The 23,576-nt window shown below is 46.2% G+C and overlaps 1 protein-coding gene across 6 annotated transcripts in view; it reads right to left on the reverse strand.

Annotated features, from left to right (window-relative positions):
• Positions 1 to 1,850: 1,850 nt before the first annotated feature.
• Positions 1,851 to 23,576, reverse strand: part of FHL1 (four and a half LIM domains 1) — a 64,782-nt gene continuing 43,056 nt past the window's right edge. The window contains exons 1-7 of one of the 6 annotated variants that reach the window (XM_024989315.2): positions 13,501 to 13,613; positions 6,205 to 6,386; positions 5,875 to 6,049; positions 5,114 to 5,283; positions 4,505 to 4,691; positions 3,738 to 3,937; positions 1,851 to 3,383 (exon numbers count right to left, since the gene is read on the reverse strand). In XM_024989315.2, the coding sequence (XP_024845083.1) occupies positions 3,300 to 3,383; positions 3,738 to 3,937; positions 4,505 to 4,691; positions 5,114 to 5,283; positions 5,875 to 6,049; positions 6,205 to 6,386; positions 13,501 to 13,522 (1,020 nt within the window). In that variant the 5' untranslated portion in view covers positions 13,523 to 13,613 and the 3' untranslated portion in view covers positions 1,851 to 3,299. 6 annotated transcript variants of the gene reach the window in all.

Below are 23,576 nucleotides of genomic sequence, written 5' to 3' on the forward strand. Positions count from 1 at the left end.
CTGCCCAAGGTCTCATACTTAGGAAGTGGCAGTGCAGCCAGGATTGGAATCCAGGCAGTATGGCTGCAGAATTTACCTTGTTACCGAAAAGTAGATTATATTCTTGATACTCTGATCCCCTTCATTATGAGGGAGAAGAGGGTTCTCTGCTGAAAATTCTGTAGCTAGAATTTCCCCTCCTTCCTCCTGAGTCTTAGGTTGTCATTGTTAAAATTGACTACTGAGCACTGAGCGTGGTGCTTCCCTCGTTGTGATGTAGTGGACAGTATTCTCCCCTATGACAAGGCAGTGTCATAAGCCTTACAGCCTGGGCTAGAGGTGTGCCCAGGGGTGTGTGTGACCTTCAGTTTTCTCACGTGGAAAATTGGGGCATTAGTGCCAGTGTTGGCTGTGAAGACTTGATATAATTGTTTAAGGTGCTTTTCAGGTGTTACGCAATATCTGGGGGCCCAATGTTGGCAGGCCTGTTGCTGGGGGACAAAGGAAGAGCCTGGGAATGGCAGGAAGGGTGGAGGGGGCTACAGGTGATCTCAGGCAGGGTTGTGCAGTCTAGTCATACAGCTTTTTCTCCGCAGAGCTCTTTAGCCTTGGCATAGGCCAGGGTTTTGCATGCCGAGTGGGATGGGAAGCAAAGGGTGACGGGACTGAGGACAACAAGATGGGGTCAGTGATAGGGTGTAGCATCTCGGGGAGGTGATGATGGAGAAGGGCTGAGAGGTAATTGAGCCATCAGTCGACTGGAGAGCTAAGAACTAGTTCAGTGAGATGAAGAGAGAACAGGAAGGGAGGGAATGCCGTCAGAGATGCAGGTCCCAGTGCAGTGAAGGCCTAGGATTTCCGTGCCAAAGCAGCAGAGGTGGGGGCACTTGTGTCAGGGTTTCCCCCTGGGGCCCCCCACCCTTGCCACTGCCCATCACCCAGCTCCTTTAGGAAGCAGAGGGCCACCATCTCAACTCCTCACCTCACCCCTACTTCTTGGGGCCCCAGGAGATGACCCAATAGACTTATAAACAGAGTTTAAATGATTTTAACTGCTAATTTCTCTAGGGAAACACACAAGAGGCTGTTCTCCATTCATAGAAATAACTTGCTACAAACAGGTCTTGATTCATAACGTGGCAAATGCTAGCTTCAAACATGTTCTGTCCTTTCACTACCCCGGGTGTGAGAGTTCCTCCAAAGACCTCCGCCTTTAGCTGAAATGTCTTTCCACCTGAGGAGCCTGCAGCAGACACCTGTGTCACTGGGCCTCCGGCACCATCCTGAAACAACTACGTGGTGTGGGCAGGTTGGATGCCCCAAGAACCTGAGCCTCAGCGGTGTGGCCATGAGCCATGATCTAGAAGCTACCTCTACCTCTGTCCACACCATCTCCACCTCCCCCACCCGAGGCAGAGGGGCCCCAATGAGCAGCCTCCCAAATGACTGGTGTCCTTGAGCAAGATCACCTCCTTCTGAAGGCCTGGCAGTGGAGGAGTGGCCGCTGAGGCACAGCAGGGCTCCACATGGCACAGGGAAGGGCAGTCAGAACATAGACGGGATGACTTCTCGACACACTTCAGCTGCAGTTCCCTTTCTGGCCGACCCCTGGCCAACGGAAAGCAATGTGCTCTTTTTAAGGTGATCAACATCTGGGAAATGTTATTTGTGGTCAGAGTGGGGTTTTTCATTGTTACTGTTTTTTACTGGATCCAAGTGCTGTTATGGGTTTCTTTTATCTTGTTTATAATTCATGTAATTGAACTGAACTGAGTATGTCCTTGAAGGAAGGAAAAGTCATTCAGGTTTCTGGATCTGCAGTATCACCTTAGAACAATTCGACCAAGCAGAAGTAGAAGTCAGGAGGCAAGTTATTTATATGCTGCTTTATTTCTGTAAGGATACACGGAACCGTTAGATGATCACTGCTAATGACAAAATGTAGAAATGAGGCATCGGCTTCTCTAACCACTCCTATGAGAATGTTAATATGCATCATCATTACATGTGTACTCTTGATATCGTCTCATTATACTATGTAATATAACATTGTAGCTAGAATACAGTAATAGGGGATCCTGTGACTCAGGTGAGCATTGCGTGGAACTCTGGTTCTGCCTGTGGGCACAGTGGCCTCCATGCTCCCCTAGAGCCAGCTAAGCTCTGGAGGAACAGTCCTCAGAATCACAAGAGAAGGGAACTGGCAGGCCTGGTTAACACACCGACACAGAGCAGACAAATACTATGTTACAAGGGATTCCACTTGTCACTGCTGGGAAATGTCATATCCGTTGTCAATGACAGTTCTGGCGCCTGTTCACCTACCCCTCTTGAGTTTTATGGTTACTTCTGTAGGATGAATTCAAAACTGTAGGAACGTATAAGGGGGCTAAAATACTCTCATGCAAGTCTCCAAACCCATAAACTATGCTGCTATTAATTAAAACAAAGGAATTATTAATTAAAAAAAAAGATAAAAGGACAGCTGGGTTAGTTTTGTTAAGCTTCCAAAAGTATTCGCTGTGATGACGTTCTTCTGTAACAGGCTCGTTTTCTCAGATCTGCCTACACTTTCCAAATCACCTGCACGTTCCATGCTTGAAAGTAGGAACGCTCAGAAAACACGCCACACAGGGAAACCAAACGTTAGTACAGGGAAAAAGGTCAGTTGAGAATTACAGCTAAATTCAAATGTTAATTTTTTGGAAATTCGGATTAGTTATTTGAAAGCACAAAAAACAGAAGGAAGGTTTTGATGAGGAAGTTATTTAAACCATGCATTTCAGTAAGTTCTTTCTGCTCACAGAACAGGGTGAGCAGCTGAGTTGGAGCAGCCGCTCCAACTCTTGTGTCGTGTGATGACAATGTGGGTCCCAGCTGAGCCACAAGAGGTGTATCAGTGGGGCTTTATCGCTTAGGCTTTTTGCTTGCATCACTAAGCAGCTACGTGGTCAGCGCTTTTCTGCTCTATGATAAACATGCAGAAGAATCAATCTACCTAAGTATTTGTTTCCTAATTGCAGCTATGGAGAAATAAACTTTGCTGCAGGCTTGCTTTTTGCTAAATCCTAATATGATCACTGTGTGCCCTTAACTCAAGTAATAACTGTAAAATGGGAGAAAAGACAGAAGGAGCGACTCTGAAGAGGTGAAAGGCCGCTCTTGCCCTATGGGTGGTGCCGGGCAGAGGGCAAGGACACAAGGAACAAGACTCAAATTCCATTTTACAGGACAGGAGCCCCTGTCACTTTACAGCTTTTTGGCACAGTCGGGGCAATACACTTGCTCCTGATGGAAAACAAAGCGCTTGTTGGCCAGATTCACGGAGCATTTTTTGCAGTGGAAGCAGTAGTCGTGCCAGGATTGTCCTTCATAGGCCACCACACTGGAGCCTTTACCAAACCCTGTGGAAGAAACAGAAGCAGACAAGAGCGACAGCTGAGTGGACACAGGTGGCAGCCAGGCTGCCGCCTTGCCCATTCATGGAGCCGACAAGCACGCAGGCTGCATCCGCCTGGCGCCCGGCCCCCCGCTCCACCGCGCACTGTCCCCCACGCCGCCGGGACCTGAGAAGATGCCAGAGCTCCGCCGAGGGCCCCCTGCTCTCCAGAACCCACATCCCCAGCCACCGCCATCGCCCTGTGACTGACGCGCACCGACCTCCCAGCACAACCAGTTTCTTTGATTTAGGTCAGGGCCATGGCATCAAAGTGGCCACCAGGAGGCAAACTTGGGCTGTTTGTGGGGTGTGCACTTACCGGGCCTCGAGGAGCTGCTAAGCTTCGATTTTTTCTATAAAGAACCACCACCCACGAGGGACAAGTCCTCTCTCCACCCGGATGCCTGCCCCGGAGGTTGGCGCTGGGAAACAGGGTGAGAGGCAAGCGTTTCCCGTGGCACACTGGGGGCTTCCTAGCTTTAGAGACTGGGTGGCTCACTCTTGACACAGTCCTTTTCCCTGAGGATGGCAAAAGTCTTCTCAAATGTACATTTCAAGGCTCCCCGGGAGATGGGAAAATTGGAGGCGGGGGGGAGAGGGCCCAGGGCACGTGGACCGCGGCCGCGAGATGAGGAATGAAGTGATTAGCTCGGCTCCTGATCGCAAAAGAACTGCCCACCAGCACCTCTGAGCTAGCCTTCCGCTACGGGGTGTTCTCATCCCAGCTTCTCGCTCTCTGGCCTCCCCCCTCCCCGCCTCCCCCACCCAAGCCCACCGTGCTCCTCTCCCCCGCCTCCCCCCAGCACCCCCCGCTCCGCGCAGTGCCTGCCCGTGGCCGTGGGTCTCAGGCTCGTGATCTCCGGCAGCAGCGTAAGTCAGCAGTAGTCGTAAGTGTTCTGTGTTGCAAAGGCTAACCTGGCCTGGGGGAGAATCCAAACTACTGGGGGCCTTTGGGACCACAATGGCAGGGGGAGAAGGGCATTCTTTAGGGCCTTTGTGGATGAAACCGACGACGTAGGAAAATGAGAGATGGTTACCATGCGCAAAACCTAGCCTGGCAGACTTAGCAAGGACTCTTTAGCCTACCAGTGATTGGGTTCTTGCATCCAGCACACTTCTTGGCCACAAAGTTCTTGTAGCAATCCACGCAGTAATACTGGTCCTCCACAGCGGTGAAACGCTGCCCAGCCAGCTTCTTAGAGCAGGTAACACACACAAAGCACTCGGCATGCCAGGGCTGATCCTGGTAAGTGATTCCTCCAGATGTGATGGCCTAGACCAGGGAGTGTAGCACCGGATTCAGATTCAACAACCATTTTGTTGAATGCCTACTACGTGCCAGGCACTGTGCTGGGCGCTCTGGTCTATAGTATCTCATTAAATCACCACAACGGCCATGGGAGGCAGGTGCTATTATTATCCGCCAGTTACAGATGAAGACACTGAGGCTCAGAGAAGATAAGCCCCTGTGCAAGGTTACTACATAGCAACTGGGTGCAGGAGGCTGGCCTCCAGAGCCAGCGTGCCCTTGGACAGCCTGCCTTGGCCTGGGCGCTGCTTTCTACTACCAGTCTCCTCATCTGTAAAACGAGAATGACAATTCCTACATCACAGGGCTGTCGTGAGGATGGAATGGGAGAGTGTGTGCCAGTGCTCTGCAAACTGTCAAACACTTAGAACTCCCCGGACACGCACCTTGTTGCATTTCACGCAGTGCTTGGCAAACTTGGCCTCATGGCAAGTCACGCAGTAGAAGTCCTCCCCTTTAGGGAAGAAGCTTCCTGTCCCGATGACTTGCTTGCAGTTGCTGCAGGTGAAGCAGTCTTTGTGCCAGACAGTGCCCTTGTATTCCACGTTCTGATCTCCTGCGGGGGGGGGGGGGAAGCGAAGGGGTAGCCCCACTGGCAGTGCCCTGCAGGGGGCTGCATCCACTCGGGGTGCGGCCTGGGCCCTCCAGAGTGGATGGAATGCAGGCCCTGCAGTGCTTGGCCCCATGCGGGGAGTTCTCCACCATGTCCTGCATGTGGTCATGCCCACCCAGACTCTCAGGAAGGGAACCCCGGCCGTAGTGATTTAGGGTCAGATGCCTGAATCCCCACTCCCCCACCCCCATGGCCTTTGTGGATACAGAGATGCAATGTGACCCGTAATTACACCTTAAGGAAGAAGCATGCTTCGATCACTTACTATCCCAAATGAGAAAGCGCTACATACTTTTCACTTCCTTCTCTTGCCACAGACAGTTCTCTCCAGTGTTCTTTTAGCTGCCAGGTGTGTGCGTGTGTGCAAGCATATATGTGTACACATATATTCAGGTATATATATGCGTGCATATATACGCTGAACTCCAGCATCAGCTCCCCGCGGCTCCAGCCCCATCCCCGCAAGCAACCCCTTGCCACGTCTGCCCTCAGGGCCTCCTCCCTGGCTGCCCCGGGGCTGAGTGTGGCTGGTACCTGCTACAATGGGCTTGAGGCAGCCCTTGCACTTGGGGTTGTCCTCCCGAGTGGTGCACTTGTTGCACAGGATCTTGTTGTCCTTGGCCACGAAGGTCTCACTGGCCAAGGGCTGGAGGCACTTAGAGCAGCGGAAGCAGGTGTCGTGCCAGTAGCGGTTCTTGTAGTGCACCTCCTGGGAACCGAGCAGTAGCCGGGCATGGTAAGCAAGACCTCCCACAAGACCACACAGTCCCCCCGCCCCCCTGCCCAGAGCCCAAGCAGAAGGGCCAGGGCCCCATCCACACCCCCCCCCGGCCCCGCCCGCCCGCCCCCCACAGCCGCCACTACCTTGGAGTCGGCGCCGATGGGCTTGCGGCACTGCACACACGTGTTGGCGCAGAACTTGTCGAAGCACTTGAGGCAGCAGTGGTGGCCGTCCTTCTGCACGTACTTCTTCCCCTGCAGGTTGTCTCTGCAGTAGTGGCAGTCGAACTTCTCAGCCATGGTGCCTACTTTATAGCTGGAAGGACCTGTAGGGGGTGAACAAGAGGGACAAAGAGCCAAGGGTTAGGCTGGAGAGTGTGCCTGAGGGGCTCCAGGGAGGCCACCCTGGGACCCAGGCAACAGGCACCTCACCAAGACACCCGTGACAAAAGCATCCTGCCATGAGTCCCTGGCACCCTGAAGGGGGGGTACGGTTGGTGAGCGAGGGCAGGGCTGGGATGGGCAGGCTGGAGAGGGGAGGCCGGTCTACACCAAAGGACATGCTGCTCTGGGTCGAGTCTGCAGGTGGCAGCTCGTGGGCTCCCCCTTCACAGGAAGGAGGTGCCCAGATCCTCACCAGAGACCCAACCAGGAGCCCCGTCACCCTCCCCAACTTTCTCAGCACAGAGAGTATTATCTGGAGGCCCCGCTCTCCTAGCTGCAAAGCTCAGTTCATCTGAACAAAAACTTACTACTGACTCTAGACCACACTAGGCATGGAAGCAATAATTAGTCATTTAGTTTAAATGTCTGCATTTATTTTAAACATGCCAGAGCACTTTTTAATCCCTACAAAGATCCTAAAGATTTATTACAAGATACTTTACTAACTTTTGAAGCCCAAGCATTCAGGCAAAAGAGGACTTATTAAAATGGCATCTCCTTAGGTACCAGCCAGTTTTGCAACTGAAAACTATCTGTCATAGTGACATTTGGTTTTGAGATGAGCCAAAATCAAATTCCCCTTTGTTAGAGCATGTGAAGATCAATATGGTTAATAAACTATACGATTTAGGACATTTGCTTTTTTTAAAAAAAAAATTGCAACTGTAAAGTATAATCTGGGCAAAAAAGACTTTTAAAAGATTTTAAGTTGATTATTCCAAGAACCCCTTCCACTTTGTTCCTATGAACAACTCCCCTTGCCCCCTCCCCACCCCAAAGTCACAGCCCATAAAAAGCACTCTGAATCCTGCTACTTAAAAGATAACAAATGTGAGTTTCTATTAGCTCCCAACTTTTGTAAGCATATGCTAATTTCTTCCTCTCTCCCTGAAAAAGAAATTTACACTGGTAAATAGACAATGATTATTTAATTTGCCCAGGAAACACCAAAACAGACACTATTTTCTCCAGCTACCCACAAACATGGTTACTGGGTGAGCCAACATCCCAGGACTAATTTAGAGAGAAAGGAGGGAAGAGGAACGAGCACTTGCCTGGTACTCACCGTAGCTCTTCCGCTAACTGAACAGCCCCGGACTCCCACTTTGGGTCCCATTCCCAGTTTTTTTTTTTTTTATACAAACACATGTCCACGTTGTTTGGATCCTGTTGCCGCAGGCAACCAAACAGCAGAGTGAGCTAAGGAAACCACACCCTGTGTCTGAGCAGCGCCAGGGAAGGCGGTGAACTCTCACTCAGAACCAGCAGCCTCCAGACAAGGGCGGGTGCTCGTCTCCCCCGCCCACCCACCCCGACCCCATCAGTTACAGCTCCCACAGACAGACCCTCCTCTCCAGACACCTGACGACTGAAGACAAGGAGTGACATTCTTCTATGAAGACAGGGGCTTAGGACAGTTGTGTCACAGTTCAGAGATTTGAGACCCGAGAAAAGTTTTTACTGGTACTTTCCCCCCAAAAGAAAACTGGGGTGCCCCCCTACATAACTGGGTTAGAAAGGAAAAGCAGAGCCATGATGAAACCAGGTCTATCTCCTTGAACCACACACTGCGTACTTAAGGGAGCTTTTAACTCTCTTCAGCCCCTGTGTACACGGGACACAGTGCCTGTCACAGGGACAGAATGTTGACAATCGCTCTCCTTAATTCATTCTTGTTGGCCTTTCACATGCCACATAAAATCCTTGTCTTATTAGCTTTTCCATATTGAAATTGTACACTCAACAAAGATTTACTTTCTTGTTAAGAGCTTCATGGAGAAACCAAATAAATCTCCAGTAACAGTAAGCGCCAGGAAATTAAATTATCAGTGGCTCCTAAATGCCATTTGGCAGGTAATCAGAATTTGTAAGATTAGACAGCGCTGGCTTCCTGTGTGGCTAGTAACCATGGCGGATTTAGTCCTTCACAGACTATCTTCTTGGACCATATTTGAAGATCCCTCCTTCTCTCTTACCAAAGTCTATAGAAGTCTGAACCCAACTCATTTTAATATATATCACTCTCTTCTGATATCATCCAAAATAGAAATGGATTCTGATATTTGTATCCCAGAGTACCATACACAGACCCACCTAAAGGCTGGGTCTATCTCGTGGCATTTCTGAGTCCTAGCTTTATGGTAAAAATACAGAAATTTTTACATTTACATTTACATGTAAATTTACATTTACAGAAATTACAAAAATGTCATACCCAAAAAGACTACCAGAAAACACAGTGAATTCTATGTAGAGGTTTTTGAGAGAAGGAAAACCACTGTGGTCCACAGTACCATAAGATCTTACCTGCCAAGCCCTTCCCAGCTTAAAACCACATACTTTCAAATAACTATTTTACCAATGCCAAGTTCTTCACTGGTTAATTTTCACAGTTCTGGAACATGACTTGCTCAGAGTTTCTAGGCACCCAGTGAACTAATCCATAATCCATGGCTCAGCAATGAACACGGCAGAACAAGAGTATGTTGAAAACAGACTCTGCCAGTGAAACTGTTCACACCTACAGTACATGGTTGTCAACCAAGCAGAAGGAAAATTCAGTGACTCAACCCCTGGTTAATGGTACCACTAAGTTTCTAAAGTCTGACCACTTGGTGTTTTTGAATCCTCACTATAGGCATTACTTCTTCTTCTTGTAGGATGAAAAGTCCAGGGTTATTTCATATGTCCCGCCACAGTATACTTAGAGAGTTTGTATCCAGATGGAGTGACAGATTTCAAAGGGCATACCCTTTTAGAACAATTTCCACAGCTGACTTGAGCCTTTTTCATGTATGTGGAAACACTTATTTGTCAAGATAAAATAGGCACTTCTAGGAATGCAAGCTTTATTGCCTAATAAGTAAACAGGCTGGAAATACTCGAAGCATGTTAACAATGTCGATGTCAAATTCATGAACTTTAGTACTTTTCTGCAATAAATCCAAATAAGTGGAACTTGGGCAACCTGAATGAGATTACCTCGTGTTTTTCTAACTTTATGGTTATTTGGTCAAAAACTATTTCAAACCTTCATGCAGAATACTTAGGTAGAAGTTGGGGTAATACATTCCTGCTGCAGAAATAGTTACCACAACAGAACTCTGCATAAAATATGGATAATGTGCACAAGAGCAAAATATTGTTACTACTTGTCATCAAATAGATCAACAACTCTAAGAAAATGGCTTATAAATGACAATGCAGAGACAGACAGAAGTTCCTAAAAGACAGCAAACACTCTGATCTGTGGGCTCCACCAAAATGATCCACCGTGAAGATCTGACTTTATGAGAGAAAATCTCTACACTTTCCTTTTTTCCCCTTTGCTAGAAATAAGAGACTAGAGGGAAAAAATGGTGAAGATGGCATTTTTATCTCCTCTTTAATCTTACTGAATGAGATCCACTTAGGAGTTTAGCTCTTAGGGAACAATTTTCTACGTCCTTAGCAATTTCTAAGTTTGTGAAATACAAAACCTTTTAACCTTCCAAAATTTCCAGATCTCTCTGCCTTGGCCTGTTGCTGTTATCAGGAAAGTGCAGGTCATCAATCAAAAGATGAGACACTGGATACATAACATTAGAACGATCCTTTCCTTCAAGGTTGCCTGTCCCTGTCCAGAACATGTGTGCCCCAGGGGAGATCTCTGACTAATCTTACTTCACAGTGTGGCCCTCACCCCTGCGTGCTAGTGAGGTTCCTCTATCACAGGAATGACTGCAAGTACACTAGCAGCCCTGGAGACCCGATCCAGGGCCCAGGCGACATGGGTCCCACAGTTCGTGCCTATGGATTGAGTGGAGGTGAGTTATCGCTGTTCAGCTTTTAAAACCTCTTTTATTAAAAACATTTAATAACAAATATTTCTGTTTTAGAAAATCAAGGGACTGCTCATGGGACTCTAAGGTGCTGATGTCTAGGTGACAGTCCTTTATAGACTTAGCCACTTGGAATGCAGCTGGAAATGTGACTGGGTGATCAAATTTTAGTATTTATTCCAAGATGGTAGCCTAACTTTCTCGCTATGCCTGCTTCAAAAGACAAATCATTTTTCACTTAATAAACAAGCTTCCTCTTTCAGAAAATTCCTGAGCTATATCCAACATGCTAAGAGGGCCCTATATAAACCTCAGTATCTCAATAAAAAGTTTGGGCTTTCAATTTAATCATGTACACATACAAGAAATACAACATTACACAACATTTGTTTATTATAAACCTCTCATTAAAGATACAATTTGTATTTAATAATCTTGTTTCTGTTTTATACATATTCTCTCAGGGATTTCTTGCTAATCTGCATTCTCCCCCTCCTGCCCAAGTGGCCCACAATAAGAATATCTAAGGAAAAAGTGAATATTATGACTAGGTAGCATTTTTCTAACTATGTGCTTTCCACGAGTGGCATAATATACAGTATAAACAATGAACAGCAACTCAAATGGGGAAAAAATGCAGGTTATTTCTGGTCTGTTAATTGCTAAGTCCAGGACAAGACATTAGTCACTCCATGTACAAATGCTGGCTTCTAAAGAAAGGGTATACTGCTTTCCTGAGAACATTCAACAGAGCGAAGCCTCAGCTGATGAAAGGGAGGCTTATGCAGCAGCCACACCCGCACACCTGGAGGTGCCCCCCACGCGGGGCGGGCTTCTGAGGCACCACTGAGAAGTGGGCTTTCAGAGAATTTCACAGACAATTCGAAAGTCATTTTTGCCCTACAAACAGACCACGTTCAGGAGGCTTGCCTGCAATTTCTCTTTTGGCTCATTGGTCACAGGTAACCTAGCTTAGATGACACCTGGGATCAGGAGGGGGCTGTGTAGAGACGATCCAGTGAAGCATTCCGTGCCCCTGAACCTTCCCTGGGCAGATCCTCTCCCAGAACTGCTCTGTTCTGACACAGAGCTTTTCTGAACGTCGCACACAATACATGCAGCACGTTCTGCCTTTCACACCGGAGAGAAAGGCCCGCTGACCTGGCAGCCAACAGAACGTGTGTTGTCCGTTTCTCTAGTTGTAGCAAAGTAGCAGGCGGCCGTTTGGTAGTCACTGAAAGTACAAAACGTTCAGTCTCACCCTTGAACAAGGTTTCTCACTACCACTTTGCTGTGATTTCCGGAAGCCAGTTCACTGGGTCTTCTCCCCTTGCCCACTGTTCCCTTTATATTCCGGCCTAGAAAGGGAGCTACATGATTTCACTGCCCTCCCATCTGCCCCATCGGCAACTTTAAAGGCCAAAGGGTAAGGAATGAAACCTGCAGAACTTTGCAAACGGTAAGTATTCAATACAAAAGCATCAGTTTTTGTCCTTGAAAGGTCCTCTCAGTATGTGGATGGTCCCTAAAAATGGATTAAGATCCATTCAGTCATCAGAGCCTCTACTCTGTCCACACAAAGTCCTTTTCAGGGCACTATGGGGCTTCTTTCTGTGAGCACTTCTTTCTCAACTGCTTTCACGGACCTATGAACCTAATGCAACAGAAGATGCGTTCTGATTAAAATAAACTATTAAAATAGTTCCTGATTGAAAAAAACATCTAGACGGTGTCAGCAGTTTGTCCAGTCAGAGTTAGAGCCTTCAGATTTACATAAAAGTAATGTCAGGATTTGGTGCCATTTAAACACCCAAGGTTGGGTGTGTTATAAACGTGTCACCTTTGAAATATATTTCCCCATTCTGTCATTTAATTAGTAAATAAAACAGGGAGTTACTCTACCAGTTAACACACGTTCAAGGTCCACTGGAACAACTGCTACAGCTGACTAGTTTGTCTACACCCAAAGAAAGTGTATGCTGGCCGCTTACCACAATCTCAGGCGTGTGGTGCCGTGTTTGTAAAGGGGCTCCTGGGGGTGGGGAGAAAAACAGACTGCTCTTGAACACTTGGGAACAAGGAAGACATTGCATGCTGATTCCCTAAAGCAGTGCATTCCATTATAGTGTATTTGTTTTAAATACCAAAAGAGAAGTTTAAAAGTATTTCCATTGTTTCAATATTGACAGTCAATTACAAGTTTTCAAAAATGTTTTTTCCAAAAGACTGCCACTGATCATTACTTAACCCCTTAATCTGAAAGCTGAGAGATGGCACAAAGTGCCTGGTTGCTAAGAAAGGGAACTGTTACTTAGGCAGAAGGCAACAGAACCACAGCGACGTTCCTGGCTTTGCAGGAGAGACAGGCAGCAGGCTAACTCCAGAAAACTGGGCTTTCTGGGGAAAATGGCCCCCCTTCAGGTCTTTGGCTCTATCTCGGGAGTCCTGTCCATGGCCAAAGGGCTTTCTCAATGTCAGGAAAACTCTCATTGTAATGATAATGATGCTCCAGAGGTTCTGAAGCTTTGACCCCTTTTCTGATGAGAACAGTTAATAATCTATGTGTATACCTGTGGCGGATTCTTGTTGATATATGGCAAAACCAATACAATATTGTAAAGTTAAAAAAAATAATCTACGTGTCATATCAAAAGTATCATAGCTGTTTCTTCGGGAAGACTCAAAACACAGCTCAGAAAAGGAGAAGGTATGGTTAAATCAGTATGGACTTTCTTAGTTATAAATCTTCCTCCTTCCAGCTCTGTATCTGATTGACCTTTTCCAAATACTTTAAATTCGATTTATAGCACTGTCAAGATGAAGATTTGTGTCTTATAAATAACAACAAAAAAATCCTGATAACAAAGAAAACCTCCTTCCTCACACAGTCTCCTCCAGCTTCATAAGATGTCCTGGAAACTGTATGATATAGTAGTATATTTATGTATTAAAAAATATACTACTCAAACTGATGATTTTACTTGAGTAAGAATAATCTTTTGTCTTGAAAACAGCAGTTGAAGAAGGCAAGGACAGAACAGAGATGAGTTAGACTTATTTACTATTTAGACAAGACTAAAATACTTTCATCGAAAAGTATCTTTTAGACCAATGATGGATTCAGTGCCTGAATAAAACTGTGCTTGCTAGAAGATAAAGAATATGAAGCTTTTACCTGAGTGTCTATGGGAAGCCATGGCTCAGACACCAAGTTCAGGAGCAGCACCTACGCCAGTCTTCCCTCGAGCCCAGCTGATAAGGCTGCGGCTCAGTTGTGAACATACATTTAAGGGGAAGTGGCTAACACAAAAATAACCAAGAGCAGATGGCCCACCCCTCCCCAGAGATCACAACCTTAATCCCACTAGAAAATTCTTAACCATTTTAGGTGATCCAAGGGAGAAGAATAGGACCCAGTAAAAATACCAAACACTACATATAAATACCTGTGGGGCTACTCAGCATCCAAATTAGCTCCAGAGCCAGAGAGGCCACATAGAAAGTGATCCCTGTACCGGAATAAAATTTAGACTCAGCCCTGGCATACCTTAACGCTGAGCCACCCTCATTAATCCACTTTATATGCCTAAAGAGCTTGCACTTGGTCTTCTGGAGAGTTTGTGTGCTGTTAATGATAAAAGTAACTATAAGAGATAAACTTCTGTTACCAGTATAATTAAAAGGGATTAGACATGAAGAATATACAGATCAAGGGCATTATCTCTGTCCTCCTTGGTCTGCACTAGAGATCAGCAGAATACTGAAGAGGGCAATTCTAGCCACATATCTCCTCAGTGTCAGCGTGGGGCAGGAGGGAGCAGCATACACGCATATATACCTACTATGTACGCCAAGGAAGAGACACTGTCCTATAAACAAAATCTCTTGCTTTTCACTGCCAGGGACAGTAAAGGTAGAAATACGGACAAAAACATGGCAGCCTAACACGCTCTAATGGCTTCACAGGCCAGACGCTGGCTGGAGGCTGGTCATTGGGATGGAGCTCCAGGAGGAGCTGAGGTCCTGAGGATGGCCTGTGAGTCTGTCCCCCACCTCTGTCCTGACCCTTCTCTGGCTTCATCCCTGCCCCTCCTCAGCCTCATGCCCTCCAGACACACCCCACCTCAGATCCCCACAGCCATTCCCTCAGCACAGAGCCTCTCATGGCTGCTCCTCTGCCTCCTTCAAGGCTTTGCTCCAAGGCACTTTTGCAGTGTCATCTTCTTTGGCCACCCTGTTTAAAAGAGCAACCATGCTCCCCACCCCACTCTCCCTACTCTCTTCCCCAATTTGCTCCCCATGAAAGCTGTGTGTTGAAAAAGTGTATTTAAAGACGAGAAGCATTAATGAAGGCACATATGAAACGGAGACATAGTCCCACCTGGATTCCTAAAAAGTGGCCTTAGCCATTGAAGTGTAAGAAAAGGAGACAACCTTCACTCTGGGTCATGCCGCGTCTCATCTAGTGCTTGTCACTGGTTTCACCCTATTCACGCATCCCCTCCGCACCCCCTCCTTCCTCCCCGCAGGCCGAGGGCCGAGGTCCGAGGTCATGCTTTACTTGGTTTCCTGTTCCCAGATCCCACAGGTAAGCAATACACGCTTCATGATGAATGAACCAATGGGTTTCGTGGTTCTTATGCTCTTCAAATGTTTAAAGAGAAGTTTTTCTAAAAGTTAGCAAAAACTATCAATAATTCCTGGTTGGCTGTCAAATGACATGATGGTACAGGCAGATTTATTACACATTAGTGTCAAAAAAAAAAAAAAAAAAGCCCGGGGAAAGAGAGGAAGTGACATTGCCCTCCCGCCATGCCTCCACAGCCTCCTTATCTCAGCTGATTGCATTCTGGCAGGGAGACCGGCCAGGCTGAACTATGCCGCACCCCTAATACAAACTCAAACTTTTCACTCAGAGGAAATGCTCTTATTTTATCAGATGATTAACCTTTACAAACTCTCAATTTTCGATTTTAGTGAGGTGTATTTTTAGGTAGAGCTAAGGTATTTTTAAACGTCTGTCTGGCCTGCTCTGAACAATAAGCTCGGCAGTGGGCCCCCAGGACCTTGGGCAAGAAGAGTAATTCCCTTATCTGCCTGATCCTCGTCAAAGGTGGCAACACAATACAGACAGACCAAGAGCCATACAAAATAAGCAAATACACCTAAATCTCTTTGCCTGAAACACAAGAAAAAACACAGAAGCAAGAGAACTGCTTTCTGACCGTTCATTAATTAGTCAACTCCAACAAGCCAGAGTGAGCTGGGAACTCGGGCAATGACAACAGCATTTATGTTGCAGTTTACACCAAGGAGGTGAACTCTGCCTTCTTAAAAAATTCATGAGGTATGACCACCATCTGCTTTGACATCTGTCCCCACTGCCCATGTCCTCAAGTCACAAAGCTACAACTTTCACAAAACCAAAACAGAGAAGGCCTTCTGCTGGGTGAAAATCAATTTCTCAGTAAGAAGAGCAGGTGGTTCGGTGGTTCAGAAACCTTGGCAGTTACTCAGTGTCTGAGCCACCTTTGTTACATATTAACAGCATGATGTGTGCCAACATCCTTAACAATCACTGTCCTGTTTACAAAGCACCTTCATGTACTGTTGGTGGAGCTGGTTGCTGTTTGATGAACAAATTTCTTTAGTGTCTAAAGGCCATGTTTCAGGCCTTTCAGCCTCGCCTGCTCCAGCAAACATCAGGATGATTTTTGGTGAGTGCTGGGCATCACAATGTCTAAGTCTCCTCTCACAGGAGAACCCGAGAACCATTTCAGAGGTTAGCTACACACTCCTGTCATCCAACCACTCTGCATTTACATTTAACCTACCTTTGGCTGCAGCTATAGATAACACCACCCCATCCATTCATTGATTTTATAACACTTCCTGAACACGTGTCTCACTGTGCAGTGCAAAATATTTTGCTGGTCACAAAGAATGAGAGACAGCCCTTCCTTTGCAGTGTACCAAGATCAACATACAGATGACTAGCAGGCCAGGCGTGGCACGCTGCGTACGACAAGACAGATGGAAAAGTGGTATCAAGATTTATCACAGTCAGAGATCACATCGGGTTTGGGGGACTGGACAAGGCTAGATGGCTGTGGTGATATGTGCCCTGGTCCCTGAAGAATGGGGGAGACTGCAGCGCACAGAGAAGGGGAGGGAGCATTCCAAGAAAGGGGACAGTGTGAGCAAAAGTATGAGAAGACTGAGGCCTGCTCCAGAGGCAGGATGCAGCCCAGAGTGGGCGGGAGCGTATAGCCAAGGGAGCCATAGTACACAGCGCCTCTCTTCCTTACTCACTCACTCCAGAAGCAGGGAGGGGCTCTGACAGGGAACGGTGGTTCTCCCCTGAGATGGCAGGAGGACAACCTTCATGAAAGCACCCTGGGCAGTGGGCATGGAGAGGAGAGCTGAAAGGGCCACTGTGGCCCAGGACTGAAAGGACAGCTTAGGTGCACTGCATGGGAGAGGCCGCCGCCCTTCTGAGGTCATTCGTGATTCTGGGTGATCAGGGAATCAATGGGGCACTTGGGAGGCAGAGCCAGTGTAGGCAAGAGTGGAGCTTTATAACAAGGTTCTTCTGAGATGTCAACAACTAAGCCCCTTTAATGGCTTCCCACATGTCAAGCTGAGAGAGAAATAGGGATGAGGGTAAGGTCGGGTGGAATCATGTTCATGGGGATTCTCACCCTGCAATCGAAACTCAGAATCTCTACCTCACAAACAACTCTGGGAGGATCAAACTTCCAAAGTTCAAAGGGGTGCAACCTAAGAGTCAAACATGGCGAATGCAGTGACCCAGTTGGCCACACCTTGGGAGTTCCTCACTCACAGCTTGGCTTGTGGTGACCCTTCTCCCTTTACCGTAGTTTTCTTTTACTGAAGAAATCGGAAAACTTACTCAGGTTTAGCTACTTGGCCGTGAGTCCAGCCAGAGACAACAGGCTGATAACAACCTGAAATGGAGTATTTGTGAACCTATCACTACTTTCCCCTTAATTTTTCTCTTCCATTCTTCTTCTCCCCATGCCTGCTGCTAATACATTAATACACTGCAAGTTTTAACTTTGTCAGGCTCCCCAGTCCTTCCGCCAACAATTTTCCCGAGCGACTCCAACCGTGAGATTAAGGCACCCAGTCATGCTCTGAGACATGGTGTGATTCAATGCTACACTCTCCAGAGTATTTCTTGTCCTAAGTGCTCTTGCCAGAAAAAGGCCAGGACAACTTCTGCCATCTCATGTTCCTGTCAATCTTTAGGGTGAGAAGAGTACTTTTTCTTACTGACAAGCCAAATTTTGCAAAGTCACTGCTTCAGTGTCACAACCGGTCAAAGAATAAAACAAGGGGACCCCCAGAACCTTACAAGGGGCAATTATATCAGGTAAGATCCAAATGAAAGCGAACCTGGAATTTTTCCTCCCCAAAGGGGAAGCTTTCGCTCAAGAAAGGGTGGCTATCAAAGGGGAAGATCTGTTACAAATGAGATAAAATACATGGAACCAAAGGCCCTGGCACCAGCAGAGCACCCTGAAAATGTTCATTCACTCCTGTGAAGGCCTGTTCATTTCACAATTCACCAGGGCTCAGAAAATTTCCGTGTAAGACTCACAGATCAAGCATTTCAACACGTGCCATGGCCTCTGCCATTTGATTTTTGAAAATGTCACTCCATGATTAGTAACAGTTTTAAATGTCTCCTGTCCCCAAAGTCTGCCCCTTCCCATACTGCTCCTACACTCTCACCAAGATGTAGGAACTATCCTAACCACATCCCAGAGATGTTTCTGTGGCCTTCTAACCAGAAATCACCATCAGGACAACAGTGAAGAAATGACTTTCACAGTGAGCCACTATGATGATCTCAGATTTAAATATATATATTTGAAGTGTCACTTAAAAGAGGAAATAAAGAGGAAGTGAGAAAAATCAGAAAGAGTTTTAGAAGGAAATATAGAATACAAACACAGAGTTTTGATTAGAGGAAAACGAACACTTCATGAAACCGAGAAGCTCGTAAGGACAAATCTTTGTCATATTTTAGGTGTTAAAATTCTCTCCCAGTCTATTTCTACCAGCCACTTGTGATCTATCTGTTTTAGTTCCATGTTGCCATGTGCCATGACTCAAAACACCCATTCAATCATGCTAAGTCCTGGCATTTACCAAGCCCCCACCTGTTATGGACATTTCAAGCCTTTGATAGATGCTTGAGAGCTAAACATTCCATGAACCTAGCCTATAATTTAGCCAGCTGATTAATATATGTAACAGGAAAGAACAGCAAATCAAATAAGCTTCCATCTCCTTACTCTTAACTCTGCTACAGGGGACCAGAGGTGTGATCATAATACCTTATGAGCCCTGCTTCAGGGTGTGATATCTTCACTAGTAACATACAACCTATCTTCAGGCATCAAAGGACTGGAATAACTCCAAGCCTTCATTCTGCATCGGTGCTTTCATCTCCCAAGAGGGGAAGCCCCACAATTCAGGGTAGAAGTTGCAAACACGAGTGGTTCTCTGGAGTTGGTCATGGTGCCCAGAAGTGAGTGTGAGAGCACATGGGCACGACAGGCATCCAGCCATGATCTGGGCATCACTCAGGAAGTTTAGGGTTTGTCAGGCAATAGGGCCAAATGGGGTTCTAGAAGACTGAAAGCCTCACTTGGCGGCCAGCACACAAACAGAATGATGGTGACATGAGGTCCAGCCAACACAGCCCGAGAAGGAGTCCACAGCTAGAGTGGCAGAAGCCACCACAGGTCACACACTCGGGAAGCCTCCATCACGTCTGCCTCAAACCCCAAACCTTCTTGTTAGTTTTCCAGGGGTATGTTAATCAAAGAGAACAAGCATATGAATACAGACTGAATGTAAACAAGACTGGGTTGTCAGAGGCACGAAAACCCAAACGAATGGTGATGGCGATCACTGTACTCAAGGACTCAGAGATGAAATGGTTCAGACCGCACCATAACTATTTTGGAAGGTTTCCACAAAAGAAAATCAAGTCTTAATTTTATACGAGATTGTTTGAGCAAGTAACATTGTTCCAAGACAAATAACATAGAATTTTCCCTGAGTTTAATATGGGGTTATGTTTTATAAAGTTTCAAAGGAATACAGCATAGTAGCTAAGAGCATGGGCTGTGGAGCCAGAATGTCTAGAACTGACTCTTGCCTCCTCCACCACTTAGTGGTTGTCTGCAAGCACGTATTAGTTAACTTCTCTGTGACTCTGCTCATCTTTAAAATGGAGGTAACAAGAGTACCTAACCTTAACAGGGCTGTCATGAAAAATGAAGCAGTAAATACTGGCAACATTTATAACAGCGGTTAGCACGCAGCAAGTACAACCTATTTTTATTTATTCAATTTCACTCTAAAAATATAGATGTTCCAAGAAGCAAATTCCTGCAAAAGAGGAATGTATCTTCAATTCACAGGGGACATGTGGAAAAAAAGATAAGAGCTCAGGATCTTGGCCAAGAGCCCAGCTGCAAGGATTTTGGGCCCAAGAATGACTGGGGCCACCAAGAGCAATTCTGAAAGTCCTAGGAATTCAGAGAAATCAGTCTTTGGCAGCAGGACCATCCAGGGGGAGAACTGTCCCTCCCATATTTTCAAGGAGGTTTACAGATTACAGAAACCTATGGAGATTGAAACTCTGCTCTTTTAATCCTCTAGTGAAAAGACAGGACCTACTAGATCTAGGTCCCCTGCTCAGTCTTGGGCTGGGGAAGGATCTTCCCCACGTCCCTCCTACATGTAAGGGCCTAGTGAGCCCAGTGGATGATCAGACCTTCCTACATGATCAAAAAGGCCTTGCTTTGATGAGGCGAATTAATGAGGTATGCTCCCTGTGGCTCACACCTCTGATCTTCAGTTTGCCTATGAAGATGAACAAGAAGAGGCTGCCTGTACTCCAGGAACCATAGCTTAGTCTTGGATCATGTGAGTTCATTCAGAATAGAATGCCAAGGACATGAAGCTGAAGACGTGGTCTTCTTAGGCCACTTACAAGATGAGGTAAGGCTGCTTGTGGGGAGACTTCACTTGAGTGAGCACACTCAGGCCGAAGGTCTCAGAAGTGGCAGAGCTGAGATTGTGCCTTGTCTAAACCCATCCCTGAGCCAGGATACACGGTGGTCACCCTGCTGTGCCCAACCCAAGATGAGCTCAGGTGTAAGCACCTGGAGTGGGGAAGACTGACAGGAGACTGTTCTCTGACCAACCCATGGACAGGCTGATGCTGTGATGGCAATGGCCCAGCACCTATGAACACTTGGTGACTAGGGGAAGAGAGGTCACATTGTCAGGTCCACCAATCTCACCCCAGAGCCCCAGAGCTAAGCCCCTCCTATTAGGAAGGGCTTCTCAAACCCTGTGACTCAACATGACCCGGACAACCCAAGGAAGTGGTGGCTCAGTGGCTTCACTGGGGAGGCAGGCTAGGGGCAGGGGTTGCCCTGAGGTCAGCTGTGAGGAGAGAAGGGCAGGCTTCTCCAAAGATTCTGAGGCTTCTTTGAAACCTCCCATCACTTTCTCTCTTAGTGGTAGGAAGTAGGGAATGCCTGCAGCCACCATTTCTCAATCCCTTATAACTGAAAATCCTTTCTTTGGTAATTTTGCTTAAAATTCTATCAACCAGGACTTCACTGGGTTAACAATGTTCCACTAGAAAACAGAAAATTCACTGGTGGGTATTAGTGAAAGTAGCTAAGGATATGAAGTTTTTCAGTGTTATCAGCAATGCTATATAAAATATTTTACAACAGGAAGATTTCTTTGGTGCAAACTTAAAAGTTTCTTGTTTTATATGTTCACAGTGACTCAAAGTTTCCACGTTCATGACTTCACCAAGTTGTTTTTTATTTTATTTACTGAGATACTACTTACACAGCATAAAATTAATCGTTTTAAAAGTGTACACTTCAGTGGGTTTTAGTATATTCATAAAGTGGTGCAACCATTACCCTTAATCTAATTCCAGAACATTTTTGTCACCCCCTATTCCCTCTCTTCCCAGCCCCTGGCAACCACTAATCTACTTTCTGTTTCTGGGGATTTGGCTATTTGGGTATTTTCATGTAAATGGAATCATATGATGTGTGACCAAAAATTTTGTGGCTGCTTTCTTTCACTTAGCATGTTTTCAAGGCTCTTGTGTGTTGTGGATGTTTAAGTACTTCATTCCTTTTTACTGCTGAATGATACCTATTGTCTGGATATCCTGCTGCTGTTGCTGCTGCTGCTGCTGCTACTAAGTCGCTTCAGTTGTGTCCGACTCTGTGCGAACCTAGAGACGGCAGCCCACCAGGCTCCCCTGTCCCTGGGATTCTCCAGGCAAGAACACTGGAGTGGGTTGCCATTTCCTTCTCCAATGCATGAAAGTGAAAAGTGAAAGTGAAGTCGCTCAGTCGTGTCCGACTCTTATCGACCCCATGGACTGCAGCCTACCAGGCTCCTCCATCCATGGGATTCTCCAGGCAAGAGTACTGGAGTGGGGTGCCATTGCCTTCTCCTACAGCTTGTTTATTCATTCTTTGACCAGTTGATGGACATGAACTGCTTCTATTTTTTAGCTATTATGAATAATGCTGCTGTGAACGTTGTTTCTGCATATGGATTTATTTTCTTTTTAAAATACATATTGAGACAAAAAGGTAGAGAGAGTATATAGTGAAAATTCCTTTCCCCTGCCTGTTCCAGACACCTATTCCCCTTTCTCCATCAGGAACCAATGATACTGGTGTCTTATGTTTCCTGAGATACTGGGCATATGAAACATAGACAGCCATGTAAATGTTTTCTTTTTAAAAAACCTAACAATGATACACTACACATACTCTTCTACACCTTACCTTTCCTATTCAATGTATCTTAGAGTTTTCATGTTAGTACTTCAAGAGCCTTGACTTTTGTAACATGTATATGGTATTCAGCTGTGAAGATGAACCACAATTTATAGTTCGTTACGGATAGACATATAAGTTATTTCAAGTCTATTATTACAAACACTGATGTAAGAGATATGCAAAGTTTAAAATGATGGGATGTATTAACTAAAAAAGTTTGGTGAGTTTGATCAGACTGCCTTTCTCTAATACCAAGGGTCAACTTGCACTAAAAGAAGCAGCATTGTGATTTACAAGGAAAGAGACAGAAAGGAAAAGGCTGAAGAGATCTCAAGTGGATCAGGCAGCACCCACCAAAGCTTACTGAAGTGGCAGATTATTTTTGTTCAGGCAAAGATACTACTTGGAAATCCCGTGCCAACTACGTTAAGGTTACCCTCAGCTAATAAGCCACACAGACAGGAAGTGGTTTTGATTCCAAGTTGAGTGCTCTTTGCACCAAAACCACAATGCTTGGCCAATGAGTTACAAGACAATAAACTGAGTCAAACAGCTTATCCTGACAACATACACATGTGCTCATCGTGGTGCAGTGCTGCACCGTGAGGCACCCGGGACAACCGAGATGTGATCCCTCAAGATTGAGGGAGCGCCTAGTGTTCATCAACTCTTTAGGCAGAAAGGTATAAAGTATATATGGTATTTGACTTTCACAGGTGCACATTCTCTTCTTCATCTACTGAACAAAATAAAAGGTGGCTTCTCAGTTGGGGAGAAGCTGGCCTGGAGCCAGCTGAGCTGGGCACAGGGCCTCCTAGGCCAGCAGACGGGCACAGGAGCCCATGCTCAGCACTGAGCCAGAGCTGGTGTGGCTGAGTCACACAGCTGACCTTCACCTTGCCCGCCCGGAAGGCAACACTGCACACCTTATGGAAACCTGTCAGGGATTTTCCAGTTCTGCATCAGAGCTTTAAATGGACCCTGTGAGTGTTCCTTTTGTAAAGCAGAAGAGCAACTTAGTTTCTATCATCTCAAAAGTCAGTCTTTTCTGAAATGGGCACTTGCTTTTTTAAATTTCACTTTAGAAGCCAGGCAACTCCCGCTCTGTCACTGACTTAACCAACTTAGATTGTTCCTCCCTGTTTCTTCGACAAACAAGAAAAAGAAATCTCCCTCCCACTCCCACTCCAATCTCACAGTGAACATTTACAAAATTAACTCTTTGGGTTTCAGGAAAAGGGGTTAATGCTTATAAATCAGCATAATATATGCAACTGGTTAAAACATACGTCTACCAGTAATTTTTGTTCGATGTTAAAACAGGGATCCTCGGTCACGGTGTTGTGGCAGGTCAGTGTAGAGGGCCAGGAGTATACTA

Source organism: Bos taurus, unplaced genomic scaffold (genome assembly GCF_002263795.3).
Source record: "Bos taurus isolate L1 Dominette 01449 registration number 42190680 breed Hereford unplaced genomic scaffold, ARS-UCD2.0 Super-Scaffold_1723_ScbfJmS_2085, whole genome shotgun sequence".
NCBI classification, from domain to species: domain Eukaryota; kingdom Metazoa; phylum Chordata; class Mammalia; order Artiodactyla; family Bovidae; genus Bos; species Bos taurus.